At 45.0% G+C, this 24,864-nt stretch overlaps 1 protein-coding gene across 1 annotated transcript in view; it reads left to right on the top strand.

Annotated features, from left to right (window-relative positions):
• The first annotated feature begins 305 nt into the window (after positions 1–305).
• Positions 306–24,864, top strand: part of LOC144682492 (uncharacterized) — a 111,739-nt gene continuing 87,180 nt past the window's right edge. The window contains exon 1 of the mRNA XM_078544889.1: positions 306–828. Coding sequence (XP_078401015.1) covers positions 508–828 — 321 coding nt within the window. The 5' untranslated portion in view covers positions 306–507. The remainder of the gene's footprint in view (positions 829–24,864) is intronic.

Below are 24,864 nucleotides of genomic sequence, written 5' to 3'. Positions count from 1 at the left end.
CACGTGGCTCTTTCCGCGGCAAATATCACCAGGCAACTGGCGTCACACAATAGCGCCGCCTATCCGATAGGAAGGGGGAGAAATTTCGCTTTGGCATTTAAAAATAGGGGAAAAAATCCACCACAGCTGACTTACCAAATGAACGCTGGCTATTTTATTTGAAATATTCCATTATTTCCTTCTGTATTTGTGAATATTGCTCTGGTGTATTTTCTGGCCTCACCCCACCCCGCAACCCCCCCCCTTGGTGATGGGCTAAGCCTCTGTGACTGAATAGTGACCCCGGGCAGGCGGTGACCGGGACCTGAGGCCTCACCACTCAGTGTCCGTATTGTCTCAACGCGTTGGGACTGATTTGTTTTTCTGCACATTTAAAAAAAAACACGAGAAATCTGTTCGCGTTCCTCATCTTGAATCGTTCGTTTCTTGTATATCGGATTGAGTTTGTCGGGCTATATCGAGGTCGAATCCGAGCCTTCCTGTGCGCGCGGCGCGCAGGGAGCCGCCATGTTGGTGAATCTGCTCGACGTGTTGGGGCTGGAACAGGCGACGGAATCTTACCCGGGAATATGGTGGGTCAGCGATCCGCCCCCCAGATCTCAAGTGACTATCTTCGGCGCTGCCATGTTCGACTTGATGTCACTCCTATGGACCACGAACCTGGGCATGGTCATCTTGATGAGCGCGATGCTGGCGGTGATCTCTTGCCTCCTGGCCGTGTTCACAGTCTTTCTGGTCAAGGGTGTCCGCTGCCAGGAGAAGAAGAGAAGCTCAGTGGTGTCGCTGAAGTCGGAAAGATCGACAGCTCCTCACTCTCCGTCCCGTAAGGTGCGTGCCCGGGGTTGTGCTTTTATTTAATTGTCAAGTACTGCACCCCCCCCCCCGCGCCCGTGAACGGGCGGCCGCGTGTTTGTGTGTGGCAGGGAGTTGGGTGTTTGAGAGTTTTCTTGGGATCTTGTGTTTGTCCACCTCGTTCTACCATTTTCACCTTTATTATCTTGCCCCTTGTTGGGGATGATTTTGTTGCTGTGTCGGGGGGAGCTTTTGACACAGTCACTGAAGTACAACTCCTCCAAATTGACCACTACCGTTTTCGATGGTCAGCATGTTTGTTCTTGATTTATCAAGGCTGCCAACGGCGTAATTATGTTGATTTTGTGTTTATTTAGAACATTCTTCAATCTACTTGTTTGTATCCTCCTGGTAAATAAATTCCATATCCCATCCACCGCATTAAACTTTATTCGCACCACTACGGACACACACTGCCACCAGTGTGTATCGTCTACGAAATGCATTGCAGCAACTCGCCAAGGCTTGTCAGAACCTTCCAAACTCGAGACCTTCAGCACCTAGAAGAACAAGGGCAGAAGATGCAAGGGAACACCATAATCTGCAAGTCCTAGTTCAAGCCTCACACAATCCTGCGTTAGCACTATATCACCATTCCTTAATTGTCATTGGCAATCAGGGATGGACAATAAATGCTGGCCTTGCCAGTGATATCCATGCCCCATGAATGATTTTTTAAAAAAAAATCAATATATTTTAGCCTGAGTTCTTACATGGATTCTGCAGACTTCAGAACATAGTACACGTGGTTGGACATCCATGCTTCAACATTCAGTATTATATGTGTTGGTCTGCAATGCAAAGTTTGTAAGTTTGCATTGCAGACCACCTCTCGGGAAAACACTGCAGCTGACCAGCCCATGAGGAGGCAAGCACTGAAATTTGTTTCAGCATGCTTAGAGGACCATCTGCGCAAAACCCACAAAATCAAACGTGGCCAGAGGTGGTGCAGCTGCAGAAGTTCCCCCGAGCACCAACAATGACAACATGAACTGCCAGTTCTGTGGATGCCCATGCTAATCGCAGTTTGGACTCTTCAGTTATGAGAGGATCCACAGAAGTTGATGAAGCCACTTACAGCTTAGACATACTCAAATAACAAGGAGCCTACCACCATTCTGAACAGAAATTTGCGAAATTCTGGGGAGAAAAAAGCCATTATCTTCAGTCCCTACCACAAACTGTTCCCTCTTCACCAGCTTCTTTTAGCAGCCATCTGAGGCTTTCTCCAGCAGCTGGTGAATGTCCTTTTTTGCCTTCAAACTTGGAGACTGTAACTTGCTATTGATTTAGCTAACTAAATTAGTAACTTATTGACTAATTATCAGGGCTGGTGATGTGCCGTGACTGCAACATTTGGGAACCTGTGGAATGCATTGCAGTCCTGGACAACCATATCTGTGCTAAGTGTCTGTAACTTTGGCTTACAGTAGCTGAGCTGGCGTCTGTGTTGCAGAGATTGCGGGGTATCGGGGAGGGGACACTTTGTTCGGCGATGCAGTCATAGCCCTTGGGTTAAGTAGAACTTGACCGTTGATCAGTGTTCAGGGACAGGAGGGTGTGACTGTGAGTCAGTAAGCTATGGGGACCCAGCATTTGGTGACGGAGGAGCTTCGGCCCTTGACTTTGACCCACAGGTACGAGGTATTTACTACCTGTGTGGATGAGAACAAGGACTACAGGGTGGATGGGAAAACTGACCATGGCACCACATTGCAGGATGCCATTCAAGTGAGAGAAAAGGAATGCTATATGACAATATAGTCAGGGGGATAGATACTGTTCTCTGCAGATGTGACCAGGAGCTCTGATGGTTGTGTTGCCTGCCTGGTGCCAGGATTAAAGACATCTCCTCACTGCTGGAGACAAACTTGGAATGGGAGAGGTAGGATCCAATTGTTGTGGCCCTTGTAGGAACCAACAACATAGGCAGAACTAGGAATGATGTTTTATTGAGAGAGTTTGAGGAGTTGGGGATCAAATTAAAACACAGAGCCTCAAAGGTAATTTCTAGATTGTTACCTGAGCCACATGCCATTGACACTGAGGCACACATTTAATTTGCTTGACCCTCGGGTTGGTTTAGGAAGAAGGGGTTTTTATTCATGGAGCACTGGCACTAGTACTCAGGAAAGAGGGAGCTGTTCCATTGGGATTGGGTCCACTTAACTCTGTCCTGGCAAGTCATATAAGTAGGGCTTATGGATAGGACTTTAAACTAACAGTGGGGGGAGGGAGGGAGGAGGGCTAGGGTTTGGTGCAGGGAGATTTAGAAATCCGAAGAGAAAAATTGAGATGATAAACATGGAAAATAGGAGCAGAAGGTGGCCATTCTGTCCTTGAGCTTTCTCTGCCATTCAATTAGTTCATGGCTGATCGGGTAGGGAATTCCAAAGATTCACCAACCTCTGAGTAAAGAAATTCCTCCTCATCTCAGTCTGAAATGTCTTACCTCTTATTCTGAGACTCTATCCCCTGGTTCCAGACCTGCCAGCCAGAGAAAACATCCTTATTGTATCTACTTGTCGAGCCCTGTAAGAATGTTTTATGTTTCAAGGAGATTGCCTCTCCTTCATCTAAACTGTAGAGAATGTAGGCCCAGTCTCTTCAATCTCTCCTCAGAGGACAACCCTGCTGTCCCAGGGATCAGTCTGGTGAACCTTCACTGCACCCCCTCTATGACCAGTATACCCTTCCTTAGGTAAGGAGACCAAAACTGTAAGCAGTACTCCAGTTGTGGTCTCACCAAAGCTCTATACAATTGCAGCAAGACATCTTTACTTCTGTAGTCAACTCATCTTGCAATAAAGACCAACATACCATTTGCCTCCCTAATTGCTTGCTGCACCTGCATGCTAACTTTTATGACTTACGAACAAGGTTATCAACACTTCTCAATCTCTCTCCATTTAAAAATAGTCTGCGTTTCTGTTTTCCCTACCAAAGTGGATAACTTTACATTTTCTCACGTTATATTCCTTCTGCCATGTTCTAGCCAACTCACTTAGCCTGCCGAAATCCCTTGAAGCCTCTTTGCATCTCCCTCACAATTCACATGCCAACCTAGTTTTGTGTCATCAGTGAACTTGGAAATATTACATTTGGTCCCCACATCCAAATCATTGACTATAGAATATGAATATCTGGGGTCCAAGTACTGATCTCTGAGGTACCCCATTAGTTACAGCCTGCCAGCCTGAGAATAACCTGTTTATTTCTATTTCCTTTGTTAACCAATACTGCAATCCCATGTGCTCTACTTTTGTTTTCTAACCTCTTGTCTATAACCTTATCAAAAGCCTTCTGCAAATCCAAATACACCACACCCACTGGCTTCCCCTTATCTATTCTGCTCATTACATCCTCAAAAAACTTAATTTCCTTTTCAAAAATTCATGTTGACTCTGCCCAATCCTACCATTTTTTTCAAAGTGTTCAGTTAGCACATCCTTTACAATAGATTCCAGCATTTTCGCCACTACTAATGTCAGGCTAACAGTCCGTAATTCCCTGTTTCCTCTCCCCCTTCTTTCTTAAACAGTGGGGTTACATTTGCTTCCTTCCAATCTGCAGGAACCATTCCAGAAGCTAGAGAATATTGGAAGATGACCACCAATGCATCCACCCTACAGCCACTTCTTTGAGCCTTGTGAGATGTAGATCATTAGGTCCTGGGGATTATTTTTTTTTTATTCATTCATAGGATGTTAGCTTCGCTGGTTGGGCCAGCATGGATTGCCCATCCCTAGTTGCCCTTGAGAAGGTGGTGGTGAGCTGCCTTCTTGCACTGCTGCGGCCTATGTGGTGTAGTAACAGCCACAGTGCGGTTAGGAAGGAGCTCCAGGATTTTGACCCAGTGACAGTGAAGGAAGGGCGATATATTTCCAAGTCAGGATGGTGAGTGACTTGGAGGGGAACTTCCAGGTGGTGGTGTTCCCATTTACTGCCCTTGTCCTTCTAGGTGGTAGTGGTTGTGGGTTTGGAAGGTGCTGTCTAAGGAGCCTTGGTGAATTCCTGCAGCGCATCTTGTAGATGGTACACCCTGCTGCTACTGTGCATCGTTGGTGGAGGGAGTGAATGTTTGTGGATGCGGTGCCAATCAAGTGGACTGCTTTGTCTTAGATGGTGTCCAGCTTCTTGAGTGTTGTGGGAGCTGCACTCATCCAGGCAAGCGGGGAGTATTCCATCACACTCCTGACTTGTGCCTTGTAGATGGTGAACAGGCTTTGGGGAGTCAGGAGTTGAGTTACTCTTCGCACGATTCCTAGCCTCTGACCTGCTCTTGTAGTCACAGTATTTATATGGCTAGTGCAGTTCAGTTTCTGGTCAATGGTAACCCCCCAGGATGTTGATAGTGGGGGATTCAATGATGGTAATGCCATTGAACATCAAGGGGCGATGGTTGGATTCTGTCTTGTTGGAGATGGTCATTGCCTGACACTTGTGTGGCGTGAATGTTACTTGCCACTTGTCAGCCCAAGCCTGGATATTGTCTAGGTCTTGCTGCATTTGGACATGGACTGCTTCAGTATCTGAGGAGTCGCGAATGGTGCTGAACATTATACAATCATCAGCAAATATTCCCACTTCTGACCTTATGATGGAAGGAAGGTCATTGATGAAGCAGCTGAAGATGGCTGGGCTTAGGACACTACCCTGAGGGACTCCTGCAGTGATGTCCTGGAGCTGAGATGACTGACTGCCAACAACCACAACCATCTTCCTTTTCAATTTTCAACCTCTTCAATTTTCAGTCTCATTAATTTTTTCAGTACTACTTTTTTATTCATAATTTCTTTCAGTTCCTAATTCCTGCTAGCCCATGGTTCCCTAGTATTTCTAGGAGGTTTTTTTGTTTTTTTCTCCATGAATACAGACACTATTTATTTAGTTTCTCTACCATTTCCTTGTTCCCCATTATAAATTCTCCTATTCCTGCCTGTAATTGGCCCACATTTGTCTTTGCTATTTGTTTTCCTTTTTACATACTTATGGAAGCTTTTACAGTCTGTTTTCATGTTTCTCCCTAGTTTACTGTCATATTCTATTTTCTTTAGCAGTATCTTGGTTCTCCTTTGCTAAATTCTAAAAGGCTCCCAATCCTCGGGCTTGCTACTTTTTTGGCAACTTTATAAGCCTCTTCCTTTGATCTAATACAATCTTTAACTTCCCTTGTTAGCCATGATTGGATCACTTTCCCTGTTGGGCTTCTGTGCCTCAAAGGATGTATATTTGTTGTAAACTATGTATTTTTTTTACTGCTAGCCATTGCCTATTTACTGTCATACGTTTTAATGTAGTTTTCTAATCTACCGAAGCCAACTTGCCCTTCATACCTTCATAGTTTCTTTTGTTTAGATTTAAGACCCTAGTTTTCGATTGAACTACATCATTTAAAACTTTATGTAAAATTCCATCATCTTATGGTCACTCTTCCCTAAAGGCCCCATTACAACAAGATTATTAATTAACCCTTTCTCATTGCACAATACTAGATCTAAAGTAGTCCATTCCCTAGTTAGTTCCTCAACAGACTGTTCTAGAAAATCATCTTGTATACATTCCAGGAATTTGCCACAACATTAGTTAATTTGATTTACCCAGTCTATATGTAGATTGAAGTTCCCCATGATTACCCTTGTTGCATGCTTCTCTGATTTTCCTGATTTATATCATGCCCTACATTACTACTACTGTTTGATGGCCTATGTATAAATAACTCTCACCAATGTTTGCTGCCTCTTGCTGTTTCTGAGATCCACCCAAACTGATTCAACATCTTGACCTTCTGATCCAAGATTCTCATTCACTGATGTACTGATTTCATCCTTTACTAACAGCACTACCCTACCTCCTTTTCCTTTTTGCCTATCCTTTCTAAATGTTGAATACCCTTGAACATTCGGTTTCCAGCCTTGGTCACCCTGCATCCATGCCTCCGTAATGGCAATTAGATAATACCAATTTACTTCATCATGCTGTCAATTCATCTACCTTGTTACAGCATGCCTTTAGTTTTGCCTTCTTCACATTTTTCTGTATTTTGACCCTTTTTGATGCTGGTCTTTGTTTCTACTACCTCCAATTTTGCTTACTACTTTTCTTCCTACCATTACCAGCTTTGTTACTCTCCTATCTGAATTCCCTCTCTGGTTCTCATCTCCCTGACAAACTAGCTTAAACGCCCCCAACAGCACTAGCAAATCTCCCGGTGAGGATATTGTTCCCGGTCCTGCTAATGTGTAATCCTTCTGTCGTGTACAGGTTCTAGCTGCCCCAGAACCAGTCCCAGTGCCTCAGAAATCTAAAGCCTTCCTTCCTGTGCCATCTCTCCAGCCATGCCAACATTTGCTCTACCTTCCAATTTCTGTGCTCAGCAGCACATGGTACTGGGAGTAATCCTGAAGTACGTCCTTTGAAGTCCTGCTTTTTAATCTCCTGGCATTCTCAAATCTGCTTTCAGGACTTCATACCTCTTTCTATATGGTGTTTTTTACTGATGTGGACCATGATCATGGCTGTTCAGCCTCCCCCATAAGAATGTCCTGTAGCCACTCTGATGTCCTTAACCCTGGCACCAGGGAGGCAACATACCATCCTTGAGTCATGTCAACGGCTCCAGAAATGCCTGTATGTTCCCCTAACTATTGAATCCCCTACCGCTATTGTTTTTCCACTCTTCTTTCTTCCCTCTTGTGTAGCTGAACCACGTGTGGTGCCACGGACTTGGCTCTGGCTGCAGAAGGAACCTCTGAGGAACCATCACCCTCACCAGTATCCAGAATCGAAAACCAGTTAATGGGATGGACTTGGGACTCTTGCACCACCTGTCTTGTTCTCCCATTCCCCCTCTGCCTGTAATCTCTTAACGTGTGATGTGACTATCTCCCTAAACCTGCTATCCGCTTAGTTCTCAGCTTCGCAGATGCGCCACAGTAACTCCAGCCATCACTTGAGCTCTGAAATCTGGAGCTCAGGTTTCAGCAGCTGGTGACAGTTCCTGTACATGTGGTTGTCTGGGCCACAGGAAACATCCACGACTCTCCACATGTTACAGGATGGACATTCTACACAGCTGAGCTACCATGCAGTGTCTTTACTTTACAGACTATTTATTATAAAGTTAGGGACTAGAAACCTAGACTCTACTGCTCCCAATGACCTTTACTACTGCTAGTAAACCTTGGTACTACTAATAAAACCTTACAATTTATTACTAATTTACCAGAGTTTTGAAAGATAAATGAGCAAAATACTCACAACCAGTCACTTACCTGTTTCTCTGTGACGTCACACTAAATTTTTTTCAGAGCACGGCTGATCCACAGAATGAGCCTCCTAGGTATTTTAAATTAGTCTGACTCTGCGCTATTTTAAACTCAGTAAAGGTAGTTACTTCCATAAACAACACCTCCCAATTCCCTCATGCACCAAATTCCCAAGCTCACGCTCTGATTAGCTGCATTCAGTGACCAGCTGTTGTCTTTGTACTTGCTTACTTTGTGTGCTCTATATTTATACTAGCTGAAATTCTACAGTGATGAGTCAGCTCTGCTAGCTAAAGAATCTAGTTCAAACTAGCTACCTTACTACCTAACTGCAGCTGTCTCTCCTGTAGGGAGCTTGTTTATCCCTGACTAAGACTAAAAGAAAATGAACTTTAACAGTAAGTTGTAGTTAAATTCTACATACAAATTAGACTAGATTTTAGAAAAAGATTAACCCTTAAAATTCCCTCATTCGCCAAATTCCCAAGCTCACACTTTGTGACTAGTTGCCCTCACTGCTGTTTTTGTGCTCACTTACTTAAAACAGTGTAGCTATGTAGGTAGGCAAACAGAATGGGACAGGAAGGGGCGTAGAGTTTAACTGTAATAGTGCATCAGGGTGTAAGATCTGTGCAGAGAACGGTAGCAAAAAAAATTAAAGGCTCTTTAACTGAATGTGCAAAGCATCTGCAATAAGATAGATGAAATAGTGACATAAATAGAGATAAATGGTTTAGACCTAATTGCCATTGCAGAGATGTAGTTATAAGATGACCAAGGTTGGAAAATAAATATTCCAAGGAACAGAACATTTTGAAAAGACAGAATAGAAAAAGAGGAGGAGTGGCCTGGACTGTAAAGGAGGATACAAGGACAATAGTGAGAGTGGCTCTTGGCTCAGAAGATCAAGGAGTAGAATCAGTATGGGTGGAGATAAGGGATAGCTAGGGTCAGTAAACACAGGTGGGAGTAGTTTATAGGCCCCTAATAGTAGTTATACCATTGGAGAGAGCATTAAACAAGAAAATATTGGAACTTGTAACAAAGACAATGTAATAATTGCTCAACATTTAATCTTTGTATAGACTGGACAAGCCAAATTGGCATTGGTGAGCTTGAAGATGAGCATGACCGTTTCCTGGAACAGTGTGTTGTGGAACCAACTGGGGATAAAGTTATTTTCGTGAAATGATAGAATCATAGTTGTGTCTGTGCTGAAGGAGCAATTCATCTAGTACCACTCCTCTGCCTCTTCCTCAGTGCCCTGCACATTCTTCCTTTTCTGATAGTGATCCAATTGCCTTTTGAAAACCTCAATCAATTCTACCCTCTCCACACTCTCAGACAGTGCATTCCAGATTGCCATTTCGCCATTGCTTCTTTTGCCATTCACCTTCAATCTCTGCCCTCTGGTTCTCAATCCTTCCACCAATGGGAACAGTTTCTCCCTTTCTGCTCTGTCCAAACACCTCATGATTTTGAATACCTCTATCAAATCCCCACTCAACCTTCCCTTCTCCAAAGCGAACATTCCCATTTGCACCAATCTTTCTATGTTGCTGAAGTTCCTCCTCCTTAACCATTCATGTGAATCGTTTCTGCACTATCCCTAATGCATTCACACCCTTTCTAGTGTAGTGCCCAGAATTGGACACAAACTCCAGCAGAGGAAGGCTGCAAGCTTCAAGCTTAAAGTAAGAAAATCTGCAGGAAGTAGATTTAAAGCGAGAGGTCAGAAGGTCCAAAGAGACAGCTGAAGGCCTGTAATCTTGCTGTGAGCATGTGAAGCAGTGGTGTACTGTTGATGGCTGAGTCAGTGAGAGAGGGAGAGAGTGCGTGGAAGAAAGCTTGGATGCATGTGGTGACGCAGGGGAGAGGAACATTGGAGGGAGAGTTCGAAACTCTGGAGATGGACCCTTGTGGAAGGCATCTGAGAGAAAGCGTTGGTTTGGGAGAGAATTCCAAAGCGAGCTCTTGGGATGTGCATATTGGAAACCTTCATGTGAAAGACGGAGATCAGTGAGACTGGTTGACTCACAGTGAAGCGTCTGGAGATGTTGATGAGAGATTCATAGCATCTGTTTTGAGTGGCATTGTCACTTGATTTCAGAGTGCCTGACCACAAGTCGCCATTTGGTTTACATGGACTGTGTATTTACTGTGAACATTAGAGTATAAGATAGTTTTTGTAACTTGTGTTATCCTTACTAATCTGTATCTATCTGTAAAGGTATAGTTGTGGGTGAAGGAGTTATCCTTACAAATCTCTATATATCTGTAAAGGTATAGTTGTGGGTGAAGGAGTATTGTAATATAGTTCATTTCTTCTTGTTTAATAAATGTTTTATTCTTTTGTTAAAAGTTCATCAGCTGACTTCTGTGATTGTTCAGTAGCCGCTCTCCATGTATCTAAACAAAAAAATACAAGTTAGGATCTATCAAGCCAGGTTCCACCCTAGGATCAGGCTTGTCCAGTTGTAACATTAGCTGGGATCATAACAACATATCGTATTTACAGAATTATAAGGGTTTGACCAGAGCAAAGGCAAGTATTAGCATGATTCATACATCATAATTATCATAACTCAGCCTATCTTCTCTCCTACACCCCTTTTTGAAACTCTTGACAGAGCATCAGCAATTACTTTGTTTTTCCTGGCAACGTGCTCAATTTTTAGGTTGAAGGTCTGCAGACCAACTCTAGTGAAACAACTGGAGATTGTTTGTGTAGAACTTCTCCAAAATTGCTGGTGGATTATGATTGGTGTAAATTAATTTCTCTGCTAAATTTATTTCAAATTGTTAAGAGCCAAGTCAAAACTTAACGTTTCCTTCTCAGTTGTGGAGTATTTTTGTTGATAACTGGGCACTCAACACCAGTATCATTATCTTGTAGCAACACTGTCTCCACGTCTTCAACACTAGCATCAATAGCTATTTTGAATGGTTTATTGAAATTTGGAAGAACCAAAACAGACTTGTTTATTAATATGGCCCTTAAGCTCTCAGAGGAGGCCTGACAAGACTCTGTCCATTAATGTTTATATTGTTCTTCAAGTTCACTAATGGAGCAACTACAGTGCTGAACTTCGGTACAAAGTTCCTGTAAAACCCACACATTCTGAGGAATTATAGCATTTCCCATTTTGTTTTAGAGACAGGAAAGTTCATAATTGCCTGAACTTTAGCTTTTCAACTTGACTCATGACGTCCCAAATAGGTGACTTTGGCATTCCCAAACTCCGTCTTTGCCAAATTTATCATCAAATCAGCTTTTGTGGTCTGTCAAACAATGCACTCAGGCGTTGCACATGTTCTTCACAAGTGTTAATATAGACCAATAGATCATTGATATACACAACACAGTCATGTGACCTGGCTTTGGCTGCAGCGGACTTTCCTGCCTGGAGGCGAGCAGTCTGCCTCCCTCTCCCAACCCCTGTAAAATGCAGTCCCATGTGTCCTTTGACTACCCTAGTGTTATAGCCACTTTCTCCAACAAGACAAAATTTCACTGAGTACGGAGTTGAATGATTCTAGGCACCAGACGAAGATTCTTTGTTAAATCAAAACTTAGAGTGGAACTTGACTTATCATCCATACCATTAGCTCCCCCTTCACCGCATAACCTAAGCTTTTCTATAGCTAGTTCATACTGTCTGACTTCTTTCTCTCTTTGAAACACTTTGGCCTGGATTTTCACTCCTGGGTTGAGTGAGCAGCGATGGGAAAATTCCCAGCTCTGCAAATCCAACCTTTAAAAATGGCAGCCCGCAATTCTGATTGTCGTTCATTGGGGTGGGGGAAGGTTTCTGGAACAGAAGTGGGGTCTGCCGCCCACAGAACAAGTGTGTAGGCTGCTGGGTACAGAGGTGTGCTGGGCTGCCTCTGTGCTCTGGCACTTTGTTGAATTTTTAAAAATTACAGCAAAAACCAGACCTCACCTCTTACTGCCCCCACACACTCCCCATACTAATCTATGACACCTCATGCCCCCACCCCTCCCCCATGGCACCTCATATCCCCAATGCCAATCCATGGCCCTGTACCCACCCCCATGCCCCTTTATATCCCCATGCTAACCCATGCACATCTACCCACTCTCCATGGCCCCTCATACACCCTATGCAAACCCATGCCCCTCTATCCACCTCCAATCGCCTCTTATACCCCTTATGTCAATCCATATCCTTCTTCTCACCTCTCATAGGCCCTCATATCCATATGCCCCCCACATTCCCATGGCCCTTTATAGCTGCTATGCCAAATTAGTGTCAACTCATACCGACCCATGCCCCCACCCATCACACTTTGCCCTTACCTGCTCCATGCCCACTCACCTAGTATTCACCATGGGCAAACCTCAGGAGCCATGCTGGCACAAAATAAAGTTGGGTTTCTATTGGTGACTTCATTATTTTAAGCAAAAAGCACTCATTGATAAAAAAAAATCCATTCAATACATATAAATTCTTCCAACTAATCTCTTATGGAAACAAACATTTCAATTCTATAACCACTTGGAGCTGTCAATCAAGCTGCTCATTTAGCAAGCACCCCACTGTGATAATGTTAGTTTATAAAATCAGTCATTGCAGCACAAATCTTATAATAGACTTCTGTCTTAAGTCAATAGATGAATGAAATATCAAGCACTGTTTAGTTTTGAACTCCAGACTGCATTTTTAAATTTAAAACCCAGCAGAGTCCATCGACAGCTTTGACAGTTTTTTGACAGCTTTCACAGTTCCAATGAGTTTATGCACTTTATAAGCGCAATCATGTTTACTTTTAACAATTACAAAGGGTGCTTTGCCCCTCCCACAAAGTTGTCTTGGGACTATATCCAAAGGGCTACCTAGCTATCTAAATGACTCGGCCAAGTTCAGACCAGCTTTTACCTGGTCTGTCTGTAAACTCCAGGTTTCACCTTCCTGGCCTGCCAATATCCCACTTCAGTGGAGGCAGCTGAGGATTTAAATTTTCAGCTCCCTCCATAAACTGTGCATACGCGAACCGTGGCCCGACTCCAGTCCCGCCTCTGTGAAAATTGTAAGTGCGTGTTCAGGGTGGGCTTAGAATTTCCAAACTTACGCGCCATTTTTGCCATAACACAAATCTGAGCATTGTCTTTCTCGTTCTTTCCCTGGCAACCTCTCTTCTGGAGTTCCGTTTCAAGCCTTTTGAGTTTTTGCTTTCTCTCTTTCGAGTTTGAGTTGCTTCATTTGCATCCGAATCCTAGCTAACTCAAGCTACAATATATCTCGATCAGACTTATTTCCTTGCAATTCCAAACGCTGTTCTATTGCTTCAGTTATTTCTGCCTATTTAGCCCTGGCTTTTAACTCTCTTCAGCTTTCTGCTAATGCTATTAACCTAACCTTTGTTAGTTGTTGTAAATCCCTCAGCGATAAATTCCCTTTCAAGAAAAGTCTCAGCAATTGATAAAGCCATCCTGCTTTCCAATAGGCACAGTGAGATTCACCATGTAATCCCAGCAGTGTATCTGAGTGTGGATTCAAAATCCTCCAAAAGATCCTCCAATTTTTGATTTCAAGAGTCAAACAAAGCAAACGTTAAATACTATTTTGGGTAGTTATCTATACTGTCAAACCCAGAATCAACGTAAACTAAACATGAATTAACAGGCAAATTGCTGACGACTATAAACAATAAATTGCACATTAAATGACAGACGCAACTAAGGCAGATCTTACTAATTGGCTCAGCAGTCGACTCAGCAAATACGTCATCAATCTCAGTCACAAAGCCCTTCAAAACTCTGTCTTCCTTGCAGAATTTCTTTTCCTCCTCTTCTAGGATTTAAGCCTGATCCCCAGCCAATAGCAGTGCACAACCAACCAGAGTTCCACGGGCACGGTCTTCACCAAAAATGATAGACATCCCCAGAACCTCCTTAACTCTGCATATGACATTCTGGATGTCGTCGATCCACCAATATTATCCTCGTGTAACAGAAACTGTTGCAGCAATTGTATATTTGCCTAATCTCAGTTTCTGCATCTAGCCTCCAATTTCTTTCGCTTGACTGTACTGTGTTACAAAAGGTTTAACATAACTTCCTTGCTCTTGTACTCTATGCCCCTGTTGATAAAGCCCAGGATTCCATATGCGTTATCCACCTTGTCTTGTCCTGCCACATTCAATGATTTATACACATGTACACCTAGGTCCCTCTACATCTGCCCCCCCACCCCTCGAATTGTACCCTTTATTTTATGTTGTATCTCTGCATTCTTCTGACGACTTCACATCTAGTATTATGCAATGAGGCTGGGTTAATCAGTAATCTAGTGGTGAAAGATCTGATGAGAAATAGTGATACGATTAAATTCCTCATTAAGTTTGGAAGTGATATACTCCTATCACAAACGGGAATCTTTAGCTTAAACAAAGCCAATTACGTAGATATGAGGGAAGAGCTAGCTGAGGTTGATTTGGTAAGTAGACTGAAAGGTATGGCAGTAAATAAAAACAGTGGTAAACATTTAAAGAAACAGTTCAAAATATACGGCAAAAATAGAACAATCAACAACTCAGCAAGAATGATCCCTCCTTGCCTTGCTAAGGAGGGTGAGGATAGTATTAGATTTAAGAACAAGCTTATAATGTTGCAAAGAATAGTAGTAAGTTTGAGGATTGGGAGTGTTTTTGAATCCAGCAAGGATCACCAAAAAGTTGATAAAAGGGGAAAAATAGAAAATATATCCTTTAGCTAGTCAGGAATATGAGAACAGATTGTAAGTGCTTTTCAGCTATATAAAAAGGGGCAGTGTAGCTAAAATAAACATTGGTCCTTTAGAGGCAAAGACAGAATAAATTATCATAGGGAATGAGGAAATGATCGAGTCACTGAACAGATGTTCTGTGCCTGTCTTCACTGTAGAAGACACAAGTTACAAACCAGAAATAATGGGTAACCTAGGGGCTAATACGAGTGAGAAAATTAAGACAATTAATATCAGCAGAGAAAAAGTACTGGAAAAACTTAAAGTACTACAGTCCAACAAAGCACCAGGACCTGATGGCCTACACCCTATGGTTCTAAAAGAGCTAGCTGCAGAGTTAATGGATGCGTTGGTTATAATTTTCCAAATCTCCTCACATTTTAGAATGGTTCCAGTAGATTGAAAGGTAACAAATGTTACATAAACTGTTTTATGAAAGGGACATTGTGTTTGACAAATTTCAGTTTTTTGAGGATGTACTAGTACGGTAGATAAAGGGGAACCAATAGATATAGTATATTTGGATTTCCAAAAAGCATTCAGTATGTTGCCCACACGCACAAGTTAAGAAGGGCTTATGGAGTTGGTAAAACATTAGCACAAATGGAGGATTGGTTAACGGACAGGAAGCAAAGAACAGGGACAAATGAGGCATTTTCAAGCTGGCACACTAACGATTGGAGTGCTGCAAGGATAAATGCTGGGGCTTCAGCTGTTTACTATCTATATTAATAACTTAGGCGAAGAGACAGAGAGTAATGTATCTAAGTTTTCTGACTATACAAAGCTGGTGGCAATGCAAGCTGTGAGGAGGATACAAAGAGGCTGCAAAGAGATATAGCAGAGAAAGTAAGTGACTGGGAAACAGAGGTAGATGGAGTATAATGTGGGGTAGTGTGAGATTATTCACTTTGGTCATAAGAATAGAAAAGCAGAATATTTTTTACAGGGTGTGACAGTTATAAATGTTCTCGGGATTAGAGTGGACTCGTACAAGAAGCACAAAGTTAGCATGCAGGTACAGCAAATAATTAGGAAGGCAAATGGTGTGTTGGCCTTTATTGCAAGGGGTTTGGAGTACAAGAATAAACAAGTCTTGCTACAGTTGTACAGGGCTTTGAGATCATACGACAACATTATGAATAGATTTTCCCTCCATATTTATGGAAGGGTGTACAGGACAAAATTGAAAACAACAAGATCCTCTTTCAGTTCTGGGCTGAACAGCACAGGAGACCGCCCACCAGAAAATTTAACTTGATGGGCAGGCCATGTGTCCCACATGGGTGATTACTGAATCCTCAAGCAGTTCTTTTATGGAAAGCTGTCTTGGGGCAAACGACGTCAAGGTGGTCAGTACAAACGATATGAGGACACCCTAAAAAAGAGTCTTACAAACCTCTGCATTGCAGACCATCTCTCTAGGAAAAGCACTGCAGCCAACCTGCCTATGTGCATTGAAATTTGGTTTGGCATGTTTTGAGGACCATCGGTGCAAATTCATAACATCCAACATGCCCAGAGGAAGGCCAAAGGTCGTGCTGCTGCAGATGTTTCCCCAAGCGTCAACAATGACAATATGAACTGCCATCTCTGTGGACATCAGTGCTGTCCTGCTTCAGACTCTTCCTTCGTGAGAGGACCTACAGAAAAGGTTGAAATCATTTACAGCCTGGACATACTCAAACAACAAGGAGTCTACCATGGTATATTTGTAGTGAAGGTGACACAGTGAAGGTTCACTAGATTGGTCCCAGGGATGAGATGCTGAGTAAATTGCCTCACTCTTCTCTGGACTTTAGAAGAAAGAGTGGTAATTGTATTGAAATGTCTAAGATTATCAAAGGCTTGACAGGGTAGACACTCAGAGGTTGTTTCCCCTGGCTGGGGAAGCTAGAACATGGGGGCACAGCCTCAAGATACGGAGTTGATCATTTAGGACTAAGATGAGAAATTTCTTCATTTAAAGGGTATCAAAGAGGATTGTGGATGCTCCATCATTGAACTTATTTAAGGTTGAAAGACACTTTTGATACCTGAGAATCAAGGGATATGGGGAGCGAGCAGAAAGGTGGAGCTCGAGTCGAAGGTAAGCCGCTCTAGTGAATGGTGAAGCTAGTTCGATGGGATGTATGGAGGTAGGCCCTGCACACGCGTGGAAAATGATGCGTGGTGATGTCGGGTAAGCGTCCCGATGTCACCATGAGTCATTGCGATATTTCGTTGGGCGGACGCGTGATGCTCTCCGACGTGTGCCCGCCATTAATTAACGGGCCACTTAAGGCCCTTGACGCTCCAATCGACTGCGATTTTTTGGCGCCCGTGCAGTCTTTGGGCTGGCGCATGCCGCAATGGGCAGGCGGGTAGAACACATTTGTATAAACTTTATCCACAGGCGGGATAAGAGGGCTCACTGGGGTCGCGAGTGTGTTCTCTCAAGTATTGATTTTTAAAAGCTTTGAAACTTGCCTGTGTGATCTGCAACACCTCAAAACGCATACCAGCTGCCTTGTCTGGACTCTTAACCTTCAGGTCAGCACCCTGCACTGAGGAATCTTTTTTGGGCCTGCAGGTTTCAGGAAGCCTTCCCTTAGCCTGGGAATGGGAGCTGAACTGGCCACTGGAGGCACCTCCTCTGAGGAGGAAGGGAGGGCTAAAAGGAGGAGGAGGCCAGGAGTGCACATTCAGCCTCCAGGGGAGCCACCATTGGGAGGACAGGTGCAGGCACAAGGGGCGCAGGGTCAAGGCGGAAGGGGCTGCAGAAGACGCCACTGTCCTGCTGCCAGGGTATACAGGTGGCATAACAGCTACCTCAATATGTCTGAGGTGCAGTGCCGAAGGAGGCTCCGTCTCTTGAGGGAGACAGTCAACTATACCTGTCAGATGGTTAAGCCTGAGATCTCCGCTAACTGTGTGGGTGGACACCCCATGCCAGTGGCTCTGAAGGTCACAGCTGCCCTCAACTTCTATGCCTCTGGCTCGTTCCAGGGGTCGGTGGGTGATCTTTGCGGTGTCTCCCAATCAATTATCCGCACTTATGTCAAGCAGGTTACAGACGCTCTGTTTAGGCGTGCATTGACCTTCATCCACTTCCGCTGGGACCAGGCAAGCCAGACACAGAGAACCAGAGGCTTTGCGGTGATTGCAGGCTTCCCCCGTGTCCAGTTTGCAATAGACTGCACACACGTGACCATCAAGGTGCCAGCAGTTGAGCCGGGTGCCTTTGTCAACAGGAAGGGCTTCCACTCCATAAACGTGCAGATAGTGTGTGATCACAGGATGCTGATTTAACAAGTCTGTGCAAGGTACCCAGGCAGCTCCCACGACGCCTACATCCTCAGACACTCCCAGGTGCCGGGGCTCTTCAGTGTTCCAGCCCGGCTTGATGAATGGCTGCTGGGTGGCAAGGGCTATCCCCCCAGAAGGTGGCTAATGATGCCTCTCCGCCATCCAAGAGTAGAAGCTGAGCAGCGGTACAATAGGAGCCACACCTCCACAAGGGCTGTGGTGGAGAGAACCACCGGTTTTCTTAAGATGTGCTTCTGATGCCTAGACTGCTCAGGGGGCGCACTCCAGTACCCCTCAGATCGTGTCTCGGTGAAAGTGATTGCATGCTGCGACCTCCACAATCTTGCGCTGGAAAGGGGGGATGCAGTGGACGATGAAGACGTCGACACAGTGGCTGTGGCTGCACACGATGAGTCCAGCAGTGAGTCCGAGGATGAGCGTGCACAGGGAAATGCTGAGGAGGTAGACGCTGACCTGGGCATACTGCAGGGAGGCAGGGACACCTGGGAGGCTTTAATCCAACGAACCTTCAGCTAGCATACCACAGATGGACCGCCAGGACAAGCCTGGGCTGTAGGCTCCATACTCGATACCTAAGTGCAAACTCTACCAGGCTAAGAACAGTAACTAAGGGCCTTGCTATTAAAGCTGAATATCCCACAGAGCATTCATAATGGTTTTGGAAACCATACACATACCTTTTCTTCTGTATGGTCACATGTCTGAATTTAATATCACAAGCAAAGAAACTTAAGCAAAAAAATGACAATGGTGTTCCAGTTCAAAGCAAATCATGAAGACCCCATCTAGGGCCAATACAAAAGCACCAGTGATAAACCCGTGGTATGCCTAAGATGCCTTATGTTTACGTTTCCAGGGGCTACGTCTTGGTGCTTCCCCCTCTGCCGACTCTGCTGTCCTGTTGACCTTGCTGACCTTGGCGGTCGTCCTCTGGCCCGTGGATCCTGGTAGGGATCTGCCAGTTCCACAGCTGGTTCTCCCCAGTCGTCGTAGCCTCACCGGATGTTACGGTTGCTGAGAGAGGGGCGGAGAAGCTGCCACCCTCATCTGGAGCACCCTGAGAGGTGCCAGCAGGGATGACAGGCAGCTGCTGCGCCGATGTGAGGTCGCTTCGGACCTCCCTGCTCACCGTGGATGGATGGGCACCGAGCTGGGAAACTTGGTGCCTAGACCAGCTCCCACACTGGCACTGACCAACTGAGGTCAATGCCGATGTGAAAGCTTGCTGGTCAGAGTGCATCCCCAAGAAGTCCTGACGTGTCTCCTGGAGGAGCCTCTTCACGAGAGTCACCATTCTTTCCATGGAGGACGCATGGCAGTTGGACATGTGGCTCATTCCTCAATCATCTGCGTAGACTCCTCCGCCATGGAGACCAAGCCAAGCATAGCCTCATGTATCTCCCCCAGATGCTCCCGCACACCCGGTCACATTTCCTGCCCCTCCTGGGTTGCGGACGACTCCAGAGGCGCATCATCAGGCACCGACTGAGCATGTGCCTGGTCCCCTGCAGTCCTCCGACTGCTGGCGGCATGGGCACTCTCTGTCTCTGCCAGCTCCTCCAGCGACTGTGAAGTGCTCTTACCACTGTGCCCCGGGACACTAGCTGATGTTCTAATTCCCACTGAGGTGCTCGTACCTGCACTGATGCCTGCCTGGCAGAGATGGTGTGACACTGGTGAGACTTCAAGGCCCTCATGTGTGAGAGGGGGCCTCTGCTGCTGCTCCTCCCAGCCCTGCTCCGCTGATGCTGAAAGGAAGAACAAGGACATTGGATCAGTTAACGTGGAGACAATGACAAAGTGCATCCATGTCCTCTGGATCATTATGCGCTCATCCTTCCATAAGCAATGGTCATGCCACGTTGCAAAATTAAATGGCTTAACGTTTAGCACTGCTGTGGATGTTGGGAGAACAATGCTGACCTCACTGCTGGGCATACATACCTGGCCGTGGCACCCCAGCCTCACTGGGTGCATAGCATCTCTCCAAATCCAGGGCCTTCTGCTCAAACTGGCTGAGAATGACTAACCGCCGTCAGCCCTCACACGCTCTGCCGCATTATGAGCATTTTTCTCCTGAAAATGAGAGAAGAGCGTTGATTTGTGCAAATTGCACATGGACTCTTCGAGCACTGCCCACCCCAACCAGAGTGGGACATAGCAGGGCTGCAGTGCCTCCTCACCCCGCTGCTGCCTAATACTCACTCAAAGATGCTAGGCCTGTTCCCCACCCTCCTTGGCCACATGCTGCCTACATCACATTAGGCACCACATGCTATATCCTTCCATAGCAAGGAGGCGCAAGCACGTGGAACGCAGGGGGCAGCAGATGGTTTGTTGCCACGCCACCTTGAAGCTCCCCTCCCGCATGGAGGCTGAATGTGCACTCCTGGCCTCCTCCCCCTTCTCGCCCTCCCTTCCTCCTCAGATGAGGTGCCTCCAGTGGAGCGAGAACCTCCCATTCCCAGGCTCAGGGAGGCTTGCTGAAACCTACTGGTCCCAAAATAAATCCTCACTGAAAAGTGCTGACCTGAAGGTAATGAGTGCAGTCCAAGCAGCTGCTGTGCGTTTGAGACTTTTCCACCTCACACATGCAACTTTCAATAACTTCTGAGCACTAACTGTTAAATGCCTGGATTCACAAAAACAATAATCCCTCTTTCCCACTCGTGTATGAGGATCATTAAAGTTTTGGATAGCCGCAAGCCCGTTGCACCCGTGCGACGAGCCGAATATCGCACGGACATCTTAAAATCCAGGACAATTGGAGCCATAACTACCTTAATTGGCCCGGTAATGACTGGCACCTGCGTAACGAACATTGTCACGCGCTCGCCCAGCAAAATATCGCGATGGCGCGTGGTGACGTCATTTTATGCATTGGCGTGTGGGCCCCACCCCCTGCACGTTGACAGAAAAATTCTGCCCCTGGTGTTAGCGTTGCAGCATTTTGAGGTTTGTGTTGCAAGCAATCCTTCAGAAACAATTGTTTATAGAGGTCACAAACCTTTAACATTTCTGGACAAATTTCGAGACTGGCAGTGCAAGACGGTTCAGATGGAGTTTACTACTGCAATCATTTAATTTACAGATTATACATGTCGCTGGATGAGAAAATTTAATTGCAGATGTGTTGTCAAGAGTTTAAAGTTCAAAGAAGTTCGACACTGAACTGAAATGACCTCTGTTGATCCAAAGCCTTTGTGTATATTGTCATGTTAATGCATGTACCTGGTAGTGTAATAGTTAGTGTATATAGATAAGTATGGTAAATAATGTGAAATGAGTTGAGCAAGTGAAAACTGCCTCTTAGAATTATGACAGTTCATTTTTCCATAAGGATGGGGCTGTAAAGGAAATATCCTTTTTTTTTCATAATATTACTGTGGGATACTGAAGCAGGCTTATGAGGACTGTGTGTACGTATGTTTGTGTGTTTGTCTAGTTTAATTAAACTGCAGACAGTCAGACTGAATAATCAGAAGGGGTTAAGTGTAAAACAAGCATTTGAAATGAAGTTGGGTAAGCTAGGGTGATGTCTCAGCAGAAACAGTATGAATGGAATTTGCATTTTTAGATAAATTGAGAGGTTGTTTGATTTTTTAAAAGGATGTGATAAGTTGGTTGTAACTGGCAAGATAAATAAGGCAGCTATTAAGTTTATTTTTCCCGAAAGTGCTGGCCATAATGACAACATGAAAGAATTTTATATTCTGGGAAAAGTAACTCTCAAAGAAAGGTTTAAACAATGGGATTTACAGATCAAATGAGAGGAAATATGTTTAAAGAGAGATGAAAAGCTGTGTGTGGAGTGACCATGTGAGATCTTCAAAGGGTGCATTGTGTGAAACAAACCTGTGGGAGGAAGAAACCTCTAGTTACCCTAGAGAAATTTGCTGTTCCAGAAAGCAAGGTTTTGTCAAAAGCTTTGGAATTCTATCGTCAAGTGAGAGGGAGAAAGAAGCTGTGAAATACCTCCCTTATAGCAACAGTGGGTGCTTGTGGTAATATTGCTGGATGTTTCATAGATTAATCTATTTGGACTGTTGCCTAAAAGGGGTGTGTAGTTTGGAGTGTAGGTAAGTAGAAATCCTGTGAGAACTGTTATAAAACTAAATATAACTGTGTTCTTGCATATTTACATTTCCTATTATTTTGTTAACAAATGTTCTAATTTAATCTTTAAAGCCTCCAAAGGTGGCAGTGAACTCTTTACTCCTGACTTCAGTGTACAAACCTTCTCGTAATAAATAGAAATTGCAAAATGGTTGTGATAGCCTGGCTAGTGTTCCCTCTGGGATTTAGTCAGCCTGGCAAATACCACCTGCCATATCTTAACAGCAGCCTGCTTGATTGGCACCCATCCACAAACATTTACTCCCTCCACCACTGATGCACAGTGGCGGCAGTGTGTGCCATCTACAAGATGCACTGCAAGAACTCACCAAGCCTCCTTAGCACCTTCCAAACCCGCGACTGCTACAACCTAGAAGGACATGGGCAACACACAGATGAGAACACCACCTGCTGGAAGTTACCCTCCAAGCCATGCATCATCCTCAGTTGGAAATATATTGCCGTTCCTTCCCTGTTGCTGGGCAAAATCCTGGAACTCCCTCTGTAATAGCACTGTAGGTGTACCTACACCACATGGACTGCAGCGGTTCAAGAAGGCACCACACGACCACCATCTCAAGAGAAATTAGGGATGGGCAATAAATGGTGGCCTCGCCAGCGACGTCCACGTCCCATTAATGAAAAATAAAAGAATCACATGCCAGTGTTCAGTCAATTCAATTCACTGCACATGATGTCAAGAAACATCTGAAGGCACTGGATACTGCAAAGGGCCCTTACTACATTCCAGCAATAGTACTAAAGATTTGTGCTTCAGAATTAGCTGCACACTTAGCTAAACTGTTCCAGTACAGCTAAACACTGGCATCTACCCAGCAATGTGGAAAACTGCCCAGGTATGTCCTGTCCACAAAAAGCATGACAAATCCAATCCTGCCAATTGCTACCCCATCAGTCTACTCTCGATCATTAGCAAAGCGATGGGTGTGGTCGTGGACTATGCTATCAAGCGGCACTTAGCCAGAAGCAACTTGCTCACTGATGCTCAGCTTGGGCTCCGCCAGGGCCATTCAGCTCCTGATCTCATTATAGCCTTGGTTCGAACACGGACAAAAGAGCTGAACTCAAGGTGAGAGTGACAGCCCTTGACATTAAGGCAGCATTTGACTGAGTGTGGTGTCAAGGAGCTCTCGCAGAACTGGAATAACTGGGAATCGGGGAAAACTCTCCACTGTTTGCAGTTGTACCAAGCACAAAGCAAGTTGGTTTTGGTTGTTGGAGGTCAATTACCTCAGTTCCAGGACATCACTGCAGGAGTTCCTTAGAGTAGCGTCCTAGGCCCAGCCATCTTCAGCTGCTTCATCAATGACCTTATCTCCATCATAAGGGTGCGGATATTCGCAGATGATTGCACGATGTTCAGCACCATTTGCGATTCTTCAAATACTGAAGCAGTCCATGCCCATATGCAGCAAGACCTGGACAATGTCCCAGCTTGGGCTGATAAGTGGCAAGTAACATTAGTGCCACACAAGTGCCAGGCAATGACCATCTCCAACGAGAAAATCCAACTATCTCCCTTTGATATTTAATGGCATTATCATCGCTGAGTCCCCTACCATCAACATCCTGGTGGTTACCATTGATCAAAATTGGAACTGGACCAACCTTGTAATTACTGTGGCTACAAGAACGCAGAATTCCTAGCTTCTACGCTGGAGAGTAACTCACCTCCTGACTCCCAAAAGCCTGTCCACCATCTACAAGGCACAAGTCAGGAGTGCGATGGAATACTCTCCACTTGCCTGGATGAGTGCAGCTCCAACAACACTCGAAGCTTCATACCAACCAGGACAAAGCAACCTGCTTGATTGGTACCCATCCACAAACATTCACTCCCTCCACCACTGACGCACAGTGGCAGCGGTGTGTACCATCTACAAGATGCACTGCAGGAACTCACCAAGGCTCTTTAGACAGGACCTTCCAAACCCATGACTGCTATAATCTAGAAGGACATGGTCAGCAGGCACATGGGAATTCCACCACCTGGATGTTCCCCTCCAAGCCACATACCATCCTGACTTGGAAACATATCGCCGTTCCTTCACTCTCGCTGGGTCAAAGTCCTGGAACTCCTTCCCTAACAGCACTGTGGGTGTGCCTAGACTACATGGACTGCAGTGGTTCAAGAAGGCAGCTGATCACCACCTTCTGAAGGGTAACTAGGGATGGGCAATAAATGCTGGCCTACCTCACAATGCCACATCCCATGAATGAATAAAAAAAAATCAGCCTTTGTTGTCCAACAAGTTCAAGGTTCTTGTAGCCTGTGTAGATAAAATTGGTGGCTGTAGGGTGGCTGAGCAAACTGACCATGGCACCATGATGCAGGAAGCCATTCAAGTGGGGGAGGAAGGAGTTAATAGGAATGTAGCAGTAGTTGGGGCAGTGTAGTCAGGGGAATATATATAGTTCTCTGCAGCTGAGAGCAGATGTCCGTATGGCTGCGTTGCTTGCCCCGTGCCAGGGTTGGGGACACTTGCCCTGGGCTGGAGAGAAACCTGCATTGGGAGGGGGAGGATCCAGTAGTCGTGGTCCATAACAAC

This window comes from Cetorhinus maximus, chromosome 7 (assembly GCF_964194155.1).
Source record: "Cetorhinus maximus chromosome 7, sCetMax3.hap1.1, whole genome shotgun sequence".
NCBI classification, from domain to species: Eukaryota; Metazoa; Chordata; class Chondrichthyes; order Lamniformes; family Cetorhinidae; genus Cetorhinus; species Cetorhinus maximus.
Note: the sequence above shows the minus strand (reverse complement) of the source record. Positions and strands in the feature narration are given on the sequence as shown.